Source organism: Ischnura elegans, chromosome 4 (assembly GCF_921293095.1).
Source record: "Ischnura elegans chromosome 4, ioIscEleg1.1, whole genome shotgun sequence".
Lineage (NCBI taxonomy): Eukaryota > Metazoa > Arthropoda > Insecta > Odonata > Coenagrionidae > Ischnura > Ischnura elegans.
This window is the reverse complement of record NC_060249.1, coordinates 40,184,649-40,201,998: the sequence shown is the minus strand read 5'-3', so window position 1 is coordinate 40,201,998 and position 17,350 is coordinate 40,184,649. Positions and strand designations below refer to the sequence as shown.

Genomic DNA, 17,350 nt, shown 5'->3' with positions numbered 1-17,350 from the left:
AGCTGTATTGGCACATAGCAGACTTTGTGAAGGTGATGATATTTAGCTTCTCTAGCAAATAAAAAGGACCCTAAACGGGGCCCTTTGATTTTACTAGAGAAGTAGGTGCGAGCCTATGGCAATTTAAAGCGGCATCTATGAAGTGAAGTGTTACAGTCGAAAATCATTCATAAGCCAAATATTGAGACCTCTAGAATGCAAAATCAAAGAACATCTGAGGGTCACCAAAACAAACTGTTCTCGAGATGGAAAAAGAGAAAATAATTCAACAGAGTTGACAGCTGATGTTTCTCAGATGCCTGGAAAAGACAGTTTGAGAAAAATTTTGACCATTCAGGATGCACCACACCACACTATCCAGCCACCTAAAGGCCTGGTTACAAGATACCTTAACACGTACGGGTTAATGTCTAAATATATGAACGCGAGAATGAACGGCAAAATGCACTGTGCCACCACCCAACTTGTGCGAATGCATGCACAGAAAATAGAACCGGTTCTAATTTGGCTCATGCATTCGTACATGTTCCATTTCGGTCCACCAAAATCATTCACCCAAACGTACATTAACTTGTACGTGTTAATGTACCGTGTAATCAGGCCTTAAGGTAAAGAGAACTGATGATAACACATCTAACCTTAAGATGCTTGGAGACTTGTAAGCAAAATGGTCATTTTGCGATAAAATTATACGGAGGAAATTCCAGATACCAAGCTACAACATTTTTCCTGACCAACGTAAACAGTTTAACGCTTTCCATGAAAAACAAAAAACATAACATGCGAAATGATCTTAGATAGGCAAAAAAGCTTGAACAGCGTAACTGCTTCGCTAAAACTTTATAATCACAAGCTGCAAGAAAGGTGCCATGGAGAAAACTCATGCCAATTGAGGGTTCAAAAGAGATAGATATAAAGGCCTGGGGGTCTATTCTCTAACTCGAAGCGCAGTAGCTTTCTGCTGGAGAGATGCTTAATTAAGCTACTTGCTCCCACTTGTATTCTCTAATGCTGAAGCTCCGGCGAAGGAGCTAGCAGATGCTACCGGTAGCTTACTAGGCTCCAACCCTTATTCTCTATGGGCTGTGAAGCTACTTCCGTAGCTTCAAACTAGCTACCACGGTAGCTTCGCGAAGCGCGCCTTCGGGACCCCGCGCTTCAGCTAGCTACCATCAAAATACATAGGGAATTCATATGAACCGCCGTAAACCAAGTAGCACATGTCGCTAATCTTTTGTTCTATCCCATCAGTATCTTTCTTGGCACGGCTAGCGATTGAGAGGTAAACAAGAAAAGTGTTGACTATTTTTGTTGTTTTGCGTAATTATTTTCTTAAATGAGGTCGGGAATGCTGCATAAATTATTTGAAGCCTTCAATTATTGTATTCTTAACAAAGTAGTGGGCATGAGTGACAAATTTCGTGACTAAACATGTATGTTTCGGAGTGAACTATCGATCGCGTAAACTAGTTGATTTCATTATTTGGAGAAGAAAAATGTTGGTTTCAATCATTTTATTTCACGTGAAATCTTATTTTGCATGAAGTCATTACTAGTGAGAAGAAAAACCCCGAAAACAGTGATTATTATTGATGATGCGAGAGACTGTGTTGTAGTGACAGTACAAATTGATGCGTTGAAATCATTACCAATGCCAATGTATCCACTGCACAGAGATGGATGTCTTATTTTTGCAAGTGTTTATACATTTATGATTAACTTTACCGTGCATTATCAGCAACGATCTTTGTTGTGAAGTGATTGTTTGAAGAAAGTTTAGTGTTACATAGATGCAGACCGTAGAGAGGTGGATATTATTGTGTTATAATGCAATGTAAGGTGTTTCATGATAGTTATTAATAAATTTTTTGCTCTTCCAATGAATAAATGTGTTCATGATATCATTCTGTTTTCATTTGTGTCGTTGGCCGTATATACGCATTAAATTTCAGTGCCGGTAGTTAAGTTGGTGTATTTGTTTAGAATTTTGAGAAAGTGTAGCCATGGATATTCCAGTAGCCCACGGAGGAAGTCATCACAAAAACAATAATATAATATGACTTTAATATTGAGAGAAGGAACTACGTTTAATAGGTTGTTTTTTCATAATGACGGTCAAGTTCTAATGAATCGCCCTCGCTTGCAATAGTGCAAGGTTGGCGGTTGGCATATAATATTATATAAACTGATATAGTATATACTGATTCATAAAACCATTTAAATATTAATTTAGCTGTCGTGAGAACGGCACGACAGTAGAGTTTTGTGTAAATATCGTTTGAAGCATATTGTGAGCCTAAAATGATTGCGTAGACCAATCTGATGAGTGAAATGACGTAACTTTCAAACATAATTTTCTCCACCTTCCCATTAACTTTGTTGAAGATATTCCCGAAATAATATACACTTATCGTATGCACATGTTATTGCGATACTCTCTCGCAGTGCAAGAAGGAACAATCTCTGCACAGAAACAGTTGGTCATCAAAATTTTTGCATCAAACATGCAACAGCATAAGGAGCGATGAGTGAAAAGTTCTCGGGAATTAGAACGACAATGTCACAGCATTGGTTTAATGTGTTGGTAGTTTACTAACATTTTCTCTTCATTATATTTACATGGCCTACATGATTATCAATCGTGACATAAACTGCTGCATCGATCGAAACTATTGAATTGATATAAAAGCCACTTAGCCAAATATAATTATTTCTACGTATTTCAATTATTATGAAAGCTAAAGGCACTCAGCATTTCGTAATTTACAAAGCACATTAATTTCAACTAGAAGAAAAAGTCAGCCGAGAACGACTACATTATGATTTTCCCGCAGGTTACGAAATGAAACGAGCGATTTCATTGGTTCTAAAAGTAAAAACTGAGTTCGCACGAAATATTTTTCATACCCCATATCCGGTCTGAGAAAGCTACCAGAAATTCTCGGTATGAATTAGCTACTCCCAGTTAGGGAATAGGGTTGGTAGCCAATTCTGGTAGCTAGTGCGAAGCTACCACGACGGGAGCTTCGAGTTAGAGAATAGACCCCCTGGTTACATGGTACATTAGCACGTATAAGTTAATGTACGTTTGCATGAACCAAATTAGAACAGGTTCTATTTTCTGTGCATGCATTCACATAAGTTAGGTGGTTACACAGTACATTTTGGCATTCATTCTCTCGTTCACACATTCAGACATTAACCCATACGTGTTAATGTATTGTGTACCCAAGCCTTAAGGGATGCCAAAACAAATGATGCATGCCCTAACGACCAGTAAGGACCAAAACTAACAAATTTGTTATCCTGTGCTAGACGAGCAAAATTTAGATTAAATTAGTGGCCATAAATCAATTGTCAGAAAACTTTACCGATTGGAAATATAGTTTAACTATGAAATCAATCTATCAACAGAGGCCTAAGCATTTTATCAAAGGATAAATGTCTCAAATCATCAGCTTGTAACATAAATACGTAATCGGTATTAAAAATGCACCACTTATCATACCCCAGAAGAATTTCTAAGAGATCTTAAAATCAAACTTATAGGATCAAAAGCAATTTCAATTCCATTGTAAAAACATAGTTACTTTGCTCCCTGAGCAGCATGCTCTGTGCAAAGGAGTGATCCAAGAATTGTCCCTGGCGTTAACTCGAGCACCAGCAGAAAGCAAAATTTCTCCAATTCGATGGTCACCACAGAAGGCAGCAGCATGAAGAAGGACTTTAGAATGGCAGTCTTCATTCACGATTGATATTGAACCATCACTCTTCTCTTGCTTCAGAAGGTGATACACTTCGCTATAGTCTTGACGGAAAACTGCCTGCACCAATGTGGGTTGCTGTATGGCAAAGAAATTACACGTAGAACATGAATGATGGCAAATAATTTTTTCTGGCATCAAACTGTCTATTTAAGAAGAAATTATCAAACTATTATCATTATGAGTAAACAAAAATGTTAGCCATGAAAAAAAGCATTACCTCGTTAATGTTCCGCTGCATATTTATTACAGTCCTCACAAAATATCACAGTAGATAGGAATGACTAACTTCAAATAAAAAAGGGAGAAAACTGACGTCCAAAGGCGCCTAATAATCCCAAACATTGGAGTCAATTAAAATAAACGAACATCGTCAAATTATCTTCAACTGCAGGAATATTTGATTTTTTTAATGTTTAAGTAACAAGGATACTTTTATTAGTTGACGTGCTTCGGCGAGAACGTGTTTTTCCCATGAAATAATATTGACGGTAATAAATCGATAATTAATAGATCCTCCTAATAAAATATCACAGAATTCTGTTTAATAAATGGTACAAACAGTTCAAATTGCGCGAAAACCTTGAAAAATGATCCTCTTCAAAATAATCGGTAAGCATAAGTAATATAAATGAAGTTGCCGACACCATCTACGCTAACCAACACTCCCGCTTTTAATAATGTTTAGGTAACTTAACGAGTACACAGGAAAACAATAACATGCTGTACAACGTTGGAAATCGGGCAAAAAATCATCCTTCAATTGTACTTGAATTTATATAACGTGCGGACTAACAATAGTCCCGCAAACTGATAAATAATTTCTTAAAATTATTTTAATACATATCCTGTACATCCTGTAAAGCGCAACAACTTCAATTCAATACAAAATGGCGGGTATGTAGTCTGTGAATGTAGTTGGTCGATGAAAATCATTCTAACGTGCCGAAGCTATCAGTATAAACTTGCACTTGTTAAAATTTTCTGTAGTCTTCTTGAAATAATGACTGATAAATGTTTTTTCTAGCTTTAGTTGACAATGCTATCTATTAAGGGCTCGACTGTAAAACTTTCACGTAAAACATGCACTTTGCTCAAAATAATGCTATTTACTCGATAAATATGTGAATTTGGTGCATGGATGCTATAATTGTCGCTCCATGAACTCATTTGAAGTGAAATCTCTTTGAAATGCTGCAATTTTATTGATCTCTGTGTAAGTGGAGCATCCGTTGTACTGTGTTTACAGATGACGAGATCCCGTCTCCATCGCACAGTATATCATCAACCAGTTCAAGAAAGTCACAGAGCCTTTCAGAAGGGAATAGTTCGAGGGCAATATCTCAGGCTGCATCGAACTCCGTGGAGAGTCGTGATGGTAAATGAAAGAAATGATGACTCCCTTAATTTACTACTTTCACTGCCACTGCTTTACTCACTTCAGTTTCACCTTTACAACTAGGTACAAAGAAAGCGCGCATAAATGCCTTAAACTCATTCAAAGTGTCTCATAAAAGGAACTCTGCAGCTCGCCAATCCACGACGAGAGATCACTGTAAAAGGTAAACATTGGAAATGTAGATTGATGTTCAGTTACTTACATTGCTGTAATGAAAATATGTCTATGGAATGTTCTACCCAACGTTTCAGGATCCGGGTGGATCTGTTGAAGGAAGGAAATAATGTACCTTCGGCAGGGAAGGCAAAATCAGCTAACAAAACCAAATGTAACTCACTTGCATCTAATCCTGTTGGAGCTCTTGTTGCTAGTTTGGTATGTTCAAGCACGCGTTATTTTACATGCTTTTGGCATTGTTTATATAATTAAGTGTTTTACTACGTTTACTCGTTTCTTTTGTTTAATCCCTCGAATATTTATTTTTCAGTCTAAATGTGTTGTTAGAACCGAAGAAGATGCAGAAGTAGCAATGAATGTATCTTTGAAGCTTTTTAAGTCATTTTTGGACTATAGAGTGAATATGAACGCTAGCAGCGCCGAGAAGGTATGTGAATAGTCATTTCTAAAACTTTGAATATTTTCTTTGTATCAGTTTCATGGTATCTGTTTCTTTTTAGGATATTTGGGTGTGTACTACAATTTTTGTATCTTTTTCGAATCTTGGATTTTCAAAGAGATCCCACAGTATTTGAAATTATGTTATTTCTTTTAAGCTGCAGCTACAAATCTTATTTAGCCATATATTTTCATTAAATGTCTTAAAATGAAGGTATCGTAACCACAATGCAAGATTCTTGCAGTCTATTCTTCCATTAAGTATTTTTAATCTCTTGTTTATGGTATTTCCCTCTTCAATCATATGCCTTCACTAATACTTCTACATATTTGCTGCCTCAAATGGATGTTTACTTGCACTGATTGATTTCCCTTTTATGTGATTGATTGAGTCACAGTTTATTGTCTGGTTCCAAAGGGTGATTAGCTATTGGCTTGAGATATCAGAGATGCTGTGCTAAAGTATCATAAGCATCATGCTGTCCATCTGGGCTCATATTCACGTGGTAACTTGCTGTAGATGTCTATTTATATTCTGCTCTACATGTTCATATGTGTATCTCGCATGGGTAAATTCCTCTTGGATTAAATTACATTATGTCAAGGGGGGCCATGTTGGCCGACGTTTTGCTAGAGTTGTTTTCAAGCATCCTTGGGACTTTTATCTTGCTTCAGCCCTGAGGATCCTAGAAAAGAAATCTGCTCTCGCAGTCCCCATCTGACCCATTGTAAAACTCAAGAAGAATTCACTTAAGCCTGACATCTGTGAATCTTCCTGTTTATTTTATCCTCAGTGCATCAATGTTTTATTTTTATGAATATGATTGGTTTTCTTCTACATGAACAGTGTACTTAGGGGTATAAAAAAGCCTTTGTGCCTGGCGGCTGAAAACTTTCTAAGTTCAAAGTTGACACTGAAGTGATGATTAAAAATTTGTTAGAATATCTGTTGTTCGTACTCATCCTCTCAAGGTTTCAATCCCTATGTATAGCTTTGCGACAGTTTTCCTGAAATAAGTTTTTATCGTTTTAACCCGTGCTTATGCTGTTGAGGAGATTGGTCTGTAACTATCCACTTTTACAACAACAGTGAGGCAGCTCATGAAGTCCTGACATCACCATTGTGCAAACCTAGGTGCCACATGAACCGTAACTGGACCCTAATCGTTTGTGCCAGTTGCATCCTGAACAAGGATGGTTGTGATGAGAATGGTCAGAAAGTTGGACCTCAAATAACACTCGTGGATCTGACTTGAAACACCCGGCATATGATAAGCTTAACGTTTGGAGGGAGAAGTGAAGAGCATGTGTACAACTTTTGAGGAGACTACTTATGAGAAGAAATAAACTTATAATGGTAGTAGTCTTACTCATCGGTCACTGTCATATAATGTGACATCTGCTTTTCCTGTGAATTTTTGACCCAGCCAGTTGCAAGCCAAGAAAAGCTTTGACTAGGGAACTCTTTAAGGATTCCTAAAAATATCTGTATGCAATATGATGTGTAAATTTTGTAATTATTCCTCAGAGGAAACTGTGAATATATCAGCTTTGCAGTCATTAAAACTAGAAAGATAGCAGGAGTCAATAGAGCCATTTTCCGATTGAAAATTGATTTTTTTACATAATATTTTCATTTGTTTTCAAGCTACATGTCCCGGGAGTGGCTATAAGTACATTAGTGTCAAAATATTTAAGGGCACTTCGTTTTTTTACATTATTTTAGAGTGAAAAATAAAATAGTTGTTGAAGGCCAGAGCAAAAATATTTAGGGATGTAACACTCCTCAGTGTCGTTGATGAAAATCACTGTCAGGGGTAAAAAGTTTAGAAGTGAAATATCAGTTATGGATTTCATTGAAGCATAATTATTTTTAACCCCATTAACAGAAATTCAAAGTCAAGTGTTAGAGTAGTTTGAGTTGTATGTGTTAATATGTTAATCTTCTCAGCCCTCAACATGCAAATAAATTTGCAAAACATTGGCAAGAAGATTGGTTCATTTTATTTTGGATTTGCCTCCAAATTATAGCCAAGAGTATATGTTTGTAATCACAATGGTCAAGAAATCTTCATCATTTTATATAAATCTAAAGGTAATATTTAAGGCAAATTTTACAAGTTTACAAACTTACTGTCTCATTTCTCATTTCAGTTGGTAAAAGCATTCATTGCTCTTATTAGTGCATTAGAGGAACATTTACCAAATGTGAGTCCTCAACAAGGAAAAGAAGGAAGGGAGGGAAATGACAAGATGAGCCCAAAGCCTTCACCCAACCCAACCAAAGCTTCAGATTCGTCAACTAAGACTATGGAGGTTACTTCATCTCATACAGAGAAGGAATCAAAGAAAGGATCATCACATAATAGTTCTGGTGGGAATTCGCTGAAGTCAAATCCTCCCCCGCCTCCTCCTCCCCCAGAGCCGGAGGATGAGGCTCCTCCACCCCCACCTCCACTACCACCCCCAGCTGTCCCCTCAGAACCTTCTTCCAACCCCCCTCCTCCCCCAACCTCTGTCTACCCTGGGACCTATGCATATCCACCCCCTCCTTTCACAGCTACATCACCGACTGCCTCTTCACCTGTGTACCCTCAAAGTGTGGTTGGAACAGCTCCGCCAACAGTTCCACAAGTGTTTCCCCCTGGAACAAGTACATTCCCTGCACCCCCTGCTTCACCATACCAAAGTTCTGGCTACACGATACCTCCTGTGGCAACTCCATCTGCTGCCTTTTCACGACCACCACCGCCTATCATAAGGCATGGATTTCCAGGACCTGGCAGGCCTCCATTTGCATTGCATCCCATGCCATTCTCAGCTCAAAGGCCTCCACTGCCACCTCATGTACCGTACCAGGTAAGAGTTTTTGACACTGTTGAAAGGAGCAGTGGTACATGGATTTAAGCTTGTGGGTGGTCAGTGTTTTTTCTTCCTCGTTTTACTATTGGCTGAATGAAACGAAGATTGCCTTCCTGTTGAACCAACAAGGAAAAAACTTCCACAAGATAATTTATTACACAACCATTGTGGCCACAATACATTGTAGTTGTCTCCTGCCTTAGCTTTGCTTCATGTTTATTTGTGGGTCACCTCCCCATGCCTCCTCATTCCCCGAATGTGCTTCCCATGCTCCTTACCAATCAGCCTGTAGATCCCTCCTAATCCACCCCCTCCTTGGTTTTGCTATTTAAGGAATATTTTGTGTAAATTGCTCACCTGATGATGTTGACTGTTCAATGAAACCATGGTTTTGGGATAAATCATATTGAGGGAGTGTAAAAAGTTTTTTTTCTTTTTGGTTCGGCATGAATAATAAATTCCAAGAAGTTAAGCCACATACCATTTTATTTGTAAGGATTAATTTTGTCATAAGGTTTGTGTTTTTTATTGTGACCTGATTGTGCTAGGTCCCAGTATAAATAAACCTTGGTCTTCATAATTGTAGTATCTGACAAGGTGCTTGCCAAAATAAATTCTGTATAAATACACCAATGGATGAAGTTCGCCATGAAAAAATATTTGACTTAGCTGGAATTTGAACCCTGATCTCCCGATTGCCGGTCAGGTGTGTTAGCCAGTTACACCACCAAGCCATTTTCTCAGTGCGAACTTCGGGATTGGATGGGTTTTACGGAACAAGATGTTGACGTTACAAGTCCACATAGTGGCACATGTGGCCAGGGTTGTGCTTACTAAGCCACTGTCGGGGTGATAAACCCTTATTTTGTCATAAGGTTTGTTTTTTATTGTGACCTGATTGTGCTAGGTGGTGTATTTAACTTTGCACCCTTGCGCATATCTGTGTACAAAGTCACTTGTTCGTGCAGTGCCTTTAAATTCTGTCTCTCTCCCTCTCGGTGGTTTTCTGTTTATTTGCCAATGCATAGTTTTATTAAAATTAGTTCCATGAGTATAATCTTGTTTCAAAGTAAGGTATGAAAAAGTTACTCATCAATCTAATATAGGAGGCAGTATATTTTCCTTCAACCAGTTTTGGTTTTTATGTGTTTCAGTGCATTCAGCTGTTGTATTTTTATTGCCGCCGCATTCTTATGTTTTTCTTAAGTTTTCATTTAGAATATTATTTTCTATTTCCCAAAATTTTTTCTCAAAGTGTGACTTTTTAACAATTACTAACTAAAGTACTCTCCCGATTATCCAGGCTAATGATGGGGAGATACGGCACGAATAATTGGAAAACACGGATAATCCAAACTTTCACTTTGATGTCTTAAAATGTTCATAATTTACGTAAAACAAACAATATATTATTATTTATACATTTATTCTGTTATTTTAGAATGCTTCCCGGACTCAATGAGAGCTTTCTTTGCCAGTTTGCAATCTTTTTAGCGACGATAATATGGTTGTACTCGTAGTATTAATGCTCCATGTAAGGCCTGGTTTCGAAAACCACACATCGGTGGCTGCGTGATCATGGATTCAGAAAAGTGGTTTGCACTAATGCTTCAAAACCACTGCTCGCCGTCAGAAACTACGCTGTCAGGCACCACGTCACATTGTTGTGTCTCGTAAAAGTTACTCGGGTTGCAACTGCTGCAGGACGTTTATCCATGATTACGGAGCGCGTTCGTGCACTGTGACACTTGGAAAACAGGAACACGGTGCTCCCATGAATGCAGCTAGCGTGCGATCGCTTCTGTTTTACGAAGGGGACTGAAACGGAAATAATAAGCCCGGTATCCTAACATTAATGCAGTGATTCCGATGATTTTGCGTCTGATTTTATTTTTGAAATAAAGATCATGGTAAAAATTAAGCGGGAGTGAAAATCATGCAGGGATAATCTGCAATCCAGATATACCACAGCCGGATAATCGGGAGTCTGCTGTACTGTTAACATTTGTTTGAGGTTATGTGTGATGGCTACTTCATTGCTTGCAAATGCATTCATTAAAGTTTGATTTGTAACTGTATTATGGGCTTCTATATTTTAACTTATGACAGAATTAATAATTCTCAATCTAGGAAGCACTCGATATTTTACATGGGGTAATAAGTCCTAAGGTGTGCTCATAATTCCATACCTTGCGCATAATTCAAGTCTTGTGCTAATGAAAAATGTAGTTAAGGGTAGTTAAACCTCTTAATGTGTGCAGTAGTGTCTTTTTCCCTGATTTTGACCAATTGGGCCTCCAGTGACTTCCGATGTCTGTAATTTTAGTTCTTGAGACCTACCATGCTAAACAAATGGTGATTTGTTACTGAAGTACCATCCTCATACATTCACTTACCATATTTCTCTGATTATAGTTCCCCCCCCCCCCCCTTAATGTTTAGGCTTCTGTTTCAGGAAAAAATTTAAAATGCATTTGAATATGGTCATGGGCATTTTTGGAAAAAAGGGGAACTATATTCAGATAAATACAGTAGGTAGGTTATTATGAATTCATTTTACGGGGTGTTTTGACCCATGTAACCAAAGCCTTTGAACTCACAGGTAAGGTGCTATGCATTTTGAAAATAACTCGTGTTCTTTTGTAAGTGGCCTTTTATGGGAAATGTAGTGGAGTGAAGGGGAGGACTAAGTAAGGAAAGAATGAAGGGAAATGGAAGGCTTGTAGCGGGGGGTAGGCTTTGAGAGCTTCAGAATTTTATTTACACATTCATCTCTTGAACACTTGTTAATAGATTCCGTATCATGTTAATTAAGTGCTAAGTGTTCCATATTTTTTTAAAAATAACAATAAAAATAAATGCAATCCCAGTTGTCCTGTTTGAGCCAATATGGGTAATCATGAGACCGAGGCAGTGCATTACATACGTATCCCTATGTCATCTGCTCCAGTTGTAAAAATATGTTTTAGATGCTGAAAGTCAATACCAGGTGCAGGAGAACAATTCAGTGAGTTGAAGGCATCTATGTCAAATTTCAGTAGAGATGAGATGGCTTAAATGTGCTGTAGATATTTACTGTATAAAAATTCTTTATTGCGGAAACAGGCATAACTAGAATTTGTTTGGAAAAAAGATGGCGATCTCCAACTAGCTGTTGTGACGTCAGACTTTACCAGTTTATTCTATTCAGAGATCATGCCCTTCCAACATTCCCTGCTGCTTATCCGCACCACGTTTGTTAGTTATGTTTAATTTTCTTATTATTCAGCTTTCTTATACATGCATTCATTTGTCACTGTAAGTTTTGCAATTTTATAACAAAAGGGATGTCTGTTTTTCCAGGGATCAAGAGATTATTGTTAAAGCCTTTGATGATTTTGTCTTCCTGTAACAGTTCTTTCAATGTCTTTTCCAAGCGTTGTGTGGCTTTCAAACTACATATTGGTTCAGTTTTTAAGATATGATTTTTATCCACTTATATTTTTCTTTAATTATCCATACAGTATGACTGCTTCATCCAGCCCTGTTTGTGTGTAAGGGAAAAAGTTGGCCAAAGTGGGTAGATTTTGAGCACTTCACTCTACTGTTTTCATGAGGGAGAGCTGTTGGCCTACTTCAAGAATCTGAGCCTCAGTACTTGCTTCATTCTAATAACTAACAAGGTCCATGATTGAGTCAAAGTTAGCCACTCTGAGCTGTTATGTACTGCCATATTTAAGTATAGCTTGCTATCCAGAAGGTGCCATATCTCTATGCTCAAAATCATTAGGACTCCTGGGATGTCCTTGATGGCAAGGAGGTTGTGCTTGTTTTTCACTTAGGTTGTGAAATGCCTTAGTTTAATGTTGGGCAAACTTCCCTGTGGTAGTTGAAAATAGGGTCTGAGGTACAGTAAACTCTCGATTATACGAAGCAGGTTATTACGAAATTTTCTATAAATGCGATGGTGGTTGGCGTAACATGGTGAAACTCCTTCATGATGCACAAAGGTTAAGAAAACACTTAGCTGTTTCACAAAATAAGTATTTATTTTGTGAAATTTTCTATAATATGTAGTGAAATTATTGTCCCGGCGAAAAGCCTATGGTTATGGTATATACTTGGTGCTATTCGATAATACGAAGTTTGAATATACGAAATGTTTTGAAATTACGAACATCAGGCTCCGTCCCCAGGAGCAAATAGAATTCATTTATACAAACGACAGCTAAAATTTTGTTGACAAAACTAGCTATGCCGGCGTAAGTAGCTAGAAAATCAGCCTTCTGACTGTGGTCCATCAAAAGTGTGAAATCGTTAATGATAGTGAAACTTAGGAGGGAAAGAGTTCGCCTAAAAACTTTCGGTGGGAATCGAGGGGAAAATATTGTGGCCGACACAATGCCCCTATTTACCCTCCCACTTGTAAACATCGCGTCGACAATACTTTGTAGTTTAACATGTGAAGGTCACGCGGGGTATTTCTTACACTCCTCCTTAGGCCCTACATAATTGAATCATACCAAAAAAAATGTTACAAGTCCATAAAATTGCTCAAATTTCAATGTCCTTGCAGGTAAAAAGGCAACCTCTTGACACCACTTTTCAAATCAACAGTTGGAAATATGAGGAAGGAAATTAAGTCACTCAATGATAGAGGCAATATTCTTCATTTTAAAGACAATGTTACATTTCAGAGGGGGGAAAGGCCGGGGAAAATAATGCGATTGTCAATGATGAGAGGTAGTAAGGGTATTTCCGATGATTTAATACTTGAGTTGTACTTCATATATTGACTTTAATATTGAAAGTGAGCAGGAGTATCTTAAATATTGGGCTCTATTTACCACCAAATTATTGCAACTTTAAACGGAGATTTGATGATTCTGTGCATTTCTGTGAAGTTTTCGTGTTTGCACCATGCTATCTATCCCCAAGGAGGCAGCATCTGGCTGTCTCTGATCCTGGAAGTGCTGACTCGTAAGGCATGGGCTTGAACTAAATTCTTGAGAGAATGTGCAAAGGGCTTCAGTCGGTACCTAGTGAGTGTCTAAGCAGCAAACAGTGGAGTAGAAGCAGCGGCTGGGACTAGACATGACAGCAGTGATGACAAAGACGAAAGTGAGGAGGAGTATGTTAAATATTGGGCTCTATTTACCACCAAATTATTTTGCAGGTTACTCATAATGAAGAGGCACTTCCAACTCTAGCTATGAAATTTCTTCAGCACTCCTCCCCATTCCCTCATTTCAAGTGATCTTACTTTCCAAAACCTCAGTTTACTCTCTCCTACCGCCTTTTGCTGACCTTTCTGATAGCCAACTTATGCATCCCATTCCCCCTACCCTAGCATTTTTTCCCTACCTACGGTGACGGAGCTTGAGTGCTTCGTAAAAAAACACACTCTCCAAACGTAGTCTCAGGCAAGGCTGAAGGCACTTTACCCATCCCTTCTCCTCCCACCCTCGACACCTCTCAAAATCCTGCCTCCACTTCCACGACCAGGCAATACCCATACCACTCTTATTAACCCCATCCCCTTTGAATGTTTTGTGGCTGTGGAGAAGGACATGAATCATCTCTCCTGGCAACAGGGACAAGTTTTCAACTGGAGAGAGGCTGGAGAAGTATTTTCGATTATCGGGGAAATGAAGGGGAATACTTAGGTGTCCACATTAACTGTATCAGGAACGGCACATGTTTTGTCATTTCTTGACATATTTTTAGTCTGTACTAGCTCCCATGAGATTGGTAGATTAGGATTCCCTCCCATTCTATGCACCCAAAGGCACGGCTGGACTACCTGAATTGCTAATCCCGTAATTGACCGTAATCATTTTAGCTAAGTTTGGAAGCATGGGATGCTTTTGAGGGATTAAAAATTAGCAATCTTCTTAATATTTGTAAAGATTGAGCCAAAATCTGATGTCAATCCGAAATAGGGTGGTTTCCTATTATTTTTTTATTGCCTAAATCGAAAGATTATTACTCCTGGAGTATGTATTTCACGCTTTTAGATTTTTAAATGACGATATCTATTTTTTGCGATCAAATGAAAAGTGAAAAATTTCAAGCGCGCGAAAACGCGACGCGTAAGTAGGAATGAAGGGAAAAAGTCTGTACGACGCATTTCTGGTTCCCCCTCCCGCCTGGTAGGTGACCTTGATCGAGGCTCTGAGCGCTGATAGGACGCAGGATGCTAACGGGTAGCTGAGTACCTTCCTGTCTGGTAGCGCATGGCTTAAAAAAGGTTTATTAATACCTTATCAAGCGAAGAAAACTTTCCGACCTTAGCCAGTTTTAATAGGTGATTATTAAGACATGTTTCCCTGAGCTCTGTGCCTCATGCATGCATTGGTAGCCTCTGACGATGCATAACTCCTATCCTCTCGTGTAGAAACTAGGTCCCTGTGACGTCACGTGGAGTGGAATCGCATGGGCACCAATCTGGCCTTTTTCAAATGAGGATAAAATTTGACCCTTGCCATTCGTCTAAACCGGTATTTCAAAAACCAAATAATTTGTGTATTATGAATACACTAATGGTGGGTAACGAATCGCCATCAATGCCTTTTGTTTTCTTTGATGAAGGAACTACCCTATTATGAGCTTATTTTTTAGACGCAACAAATTTTCAGTGCTAAAACTAAAAAAATCTTTTTTTCTTTATCAATGATATTTTGCATAATTTTCAATACAATGGATAGAGAAACATAAAAACTAAATGACGTTACGATACACGTTTTGGGGCATCAATTTAGAGAATTCACTCAAGTGAACCAATACATCACCGAAATATGTCAAGAAATCATAATACGTATGTTTTAGGAAAAAATGAATGTGGATAATTAAGTTTCTCTCTTTATTTCCCCGATAATGGAAGACGCTTCTCCAGCCTCTATGGTAAGAACATTGCTCCTGTCGGCATATGAGAGACATGCTACTTAAACATGGCACCTCCTACCTGGCATCAATGGTCTTGATGACGAATAAAAAGTCTTCCATTTTAACATCTGCAAAGATGATGGAGCATGGCAGTCAGACGGAGAGCCCGAAAAGAATTCTTTTTAAATATTAGCCGGTAGGAAATCATACCATATGTAATTTATGGTCGTAACAATCATAATGAAAATGACTAATTGAAAAGATCGTACATTCACCTGACAATACGGAAAGAACTACAATTGCATAAATTAACCTGCGAAGGTTAATTGGGGAATGGGCTGAGGCCTTTTGTGTTTTTTTTTGTCACTGAGCGATAGAGGGCGACATAAATGGCGGTTAGGCAGTTGTCAAAATTTTGTAGGCATTGGAAACAAATATCTATTTTGTGTAGATAATAGTAGCTATTTGCTTCTGACCACAAATTTCTAAGATTAAATTCATACTAAAATTTTTAATTAGCTATTTGATTACATTTTCTAAAATGAGCTGGAATTTCTTTAGAGCTAAGATCGTTGATTATATGTACTTTAAAGAATAGGAAGTGTAGGGTCATATGATTTTTTAACCAGCTTTTACGGCATACATGTAATTAATAATGAAATGCATTTATTAAAACCACCACCGAAAACATTTTTAAAAGGGCCTCTGAAGACAAAAATAGGGATGGGAACAAAAGAAAATATTTTTTTGCGACTCATGAAAAAGGTTTGAATTCACAAATTTCGATATTAGGAAGTGCCAATGCTGACTTGGACTTTACTGTATTACCTTAGTAATGCTGCTCTTGTGGGTGCTTGTTTGGAATGTAAGTGCCTAACTGCCTCTTGGTGACTGAAGTTATTTTGGACTAGGATTTACTCTCTAGACTGTTGTCACTTATTGGTACATAGTGCATGTCCCTAGTGGTTTGTTTTATGTATTCTAGTTCAACATTCATGAGTACATGCTCCTTCAGATGGGTGAAAATGTGGTTGGAGTATAATGGAAATTGTGCGAATGTCCTCTTAAAACGGTAATTGTTGTATTCGCGTTAGAAGAGCTGTAGAAATGGAAAATCTCCTCTGTAGTAACAATAAGGACTTGTGTTTGCTAAGTTAAGGTGTACTTCTCTGTGAATTACCTATGGACATTTTGAGTGATTTCTTTAGTTTATTAATGCTGTTTTGTTGTTAACTTAAATATATGATAAAGATTCTGCTTATTTACCTACTTAATGAAAATTCGTTCCTATTCTTTTCAGATGCCTGGAATCCCATATCCTTACCCAAGGCTGCCATGAATCAGTTAGGGCTACATGCTAGCCACTTGCCAAAATTTTATGAAAATTTTTAGATCTTGGCATATTTTCTGGCATGAATTTGTGGTCCAATTGACTAATATTTTAGTATAACTTGGCAATACTACTATCTTGTTTTTATATAATTGATTGATGGAGAAGAAATGTCCAACTGCACCTATCATTGTAAAGAACGTTTAATTTTTCAAATGTATATTTTCATGGGGATATAAATATCAGTTACATTTTTTATATTAAATGAAAGTGCCATTTTCAAAAATTCTTATTTATAATATACTCATTTTTGACGTTAACAACAAAACTGAATAGAGTGTACATAATATAACCTTTATAAGAAATACAATAAAATGATCAATTTAAAAGTTTTTAATGGAATATGAGGTGTTCTTTGTGATTCGAAACTGATAAAAGTTACCTGTATGTTCATGGTTTGAATATATGCCTTATATTTTGTACGTGTAATGTCTATTTCAAGCTTTTTTATGCAAA

At 37.7% G+C, this 17,350-nt stretch overlaps 2 protein-coding genes across 4 annotated transcripts in view; one reads left to right on the top strand and one right to left on the bottom strand.

The window, feature by feature from the left end:
* Positions 1–4,076, bottom strand: part of LOC124157311 (serine/threonine-protein phosphatase 6 regulatory ankyrin repeat subunit A-like) — a 90,244-nt gene extending 86,168 nt beyond the window's left edge. The window contains exons 1-2 of the mRNA XM_046531934.1: positions 3,985–4,076; positions 3,591–3,842 (exon numbers count right to left, since the gene is read on the bottom strand). Of these exons, the coding sequence (XP_046387890.1) occupies positions 3,591–3,842; positions 3,985–4,005 (273 nt within the window). The 5' untranslated portion in view covers positions 4,006–4,076. The remainder of the gene's footprint in view (positions 1–3,590; positions 3,843–3,984) is intronic.
* A 213-nt stretch (positions 4,077–4,289) lies between these two features.
* LOC124157313 (actin cytoskeleton-regulatory complex protein PAN1-like) lies at positions 4,290–17,316 on the top strand. 3 transcript variants are annotated; one of them, XM_046531937.1, is made up of 7 exons: positions 4,290–4,376; positions 5,014–5,142; positions 5,227–5,326; positions 5,415–5,538; positions 5,651–5,767; positions 7,933–8,637; positions 16,805–17,316. In XM_046531937.1, the coding sequence occupies exons 1-7, from the start codon at positions 4,355–4,357 to the stop codon at positions 16,841–16,843; spliced, it is 1,236 nt and encodes a 411-aa protein (XP_046387893.1). In that variant the 5' UTR covers positions 4,290–4,354; the 3' UTR covers positions 16,844–17,316. The 3 variants fall into 3 exon arrangements, with proteins under 3 accessions (XP_046387893.1, XP_046387894.1, XP_046387892.1); XM_046531938.1 differs by lacking the exon at positions 4,290–4,376 and adding an exon at positions 4,448–4,661; XM_046531936.1 differs by lacking the exon at positions 4,290–4,376 and adding an exon at positions 4,732–4,840.
* The last annotated feature ends 34 nt before the right edge of the window (positions 17,317–17,350 follow it).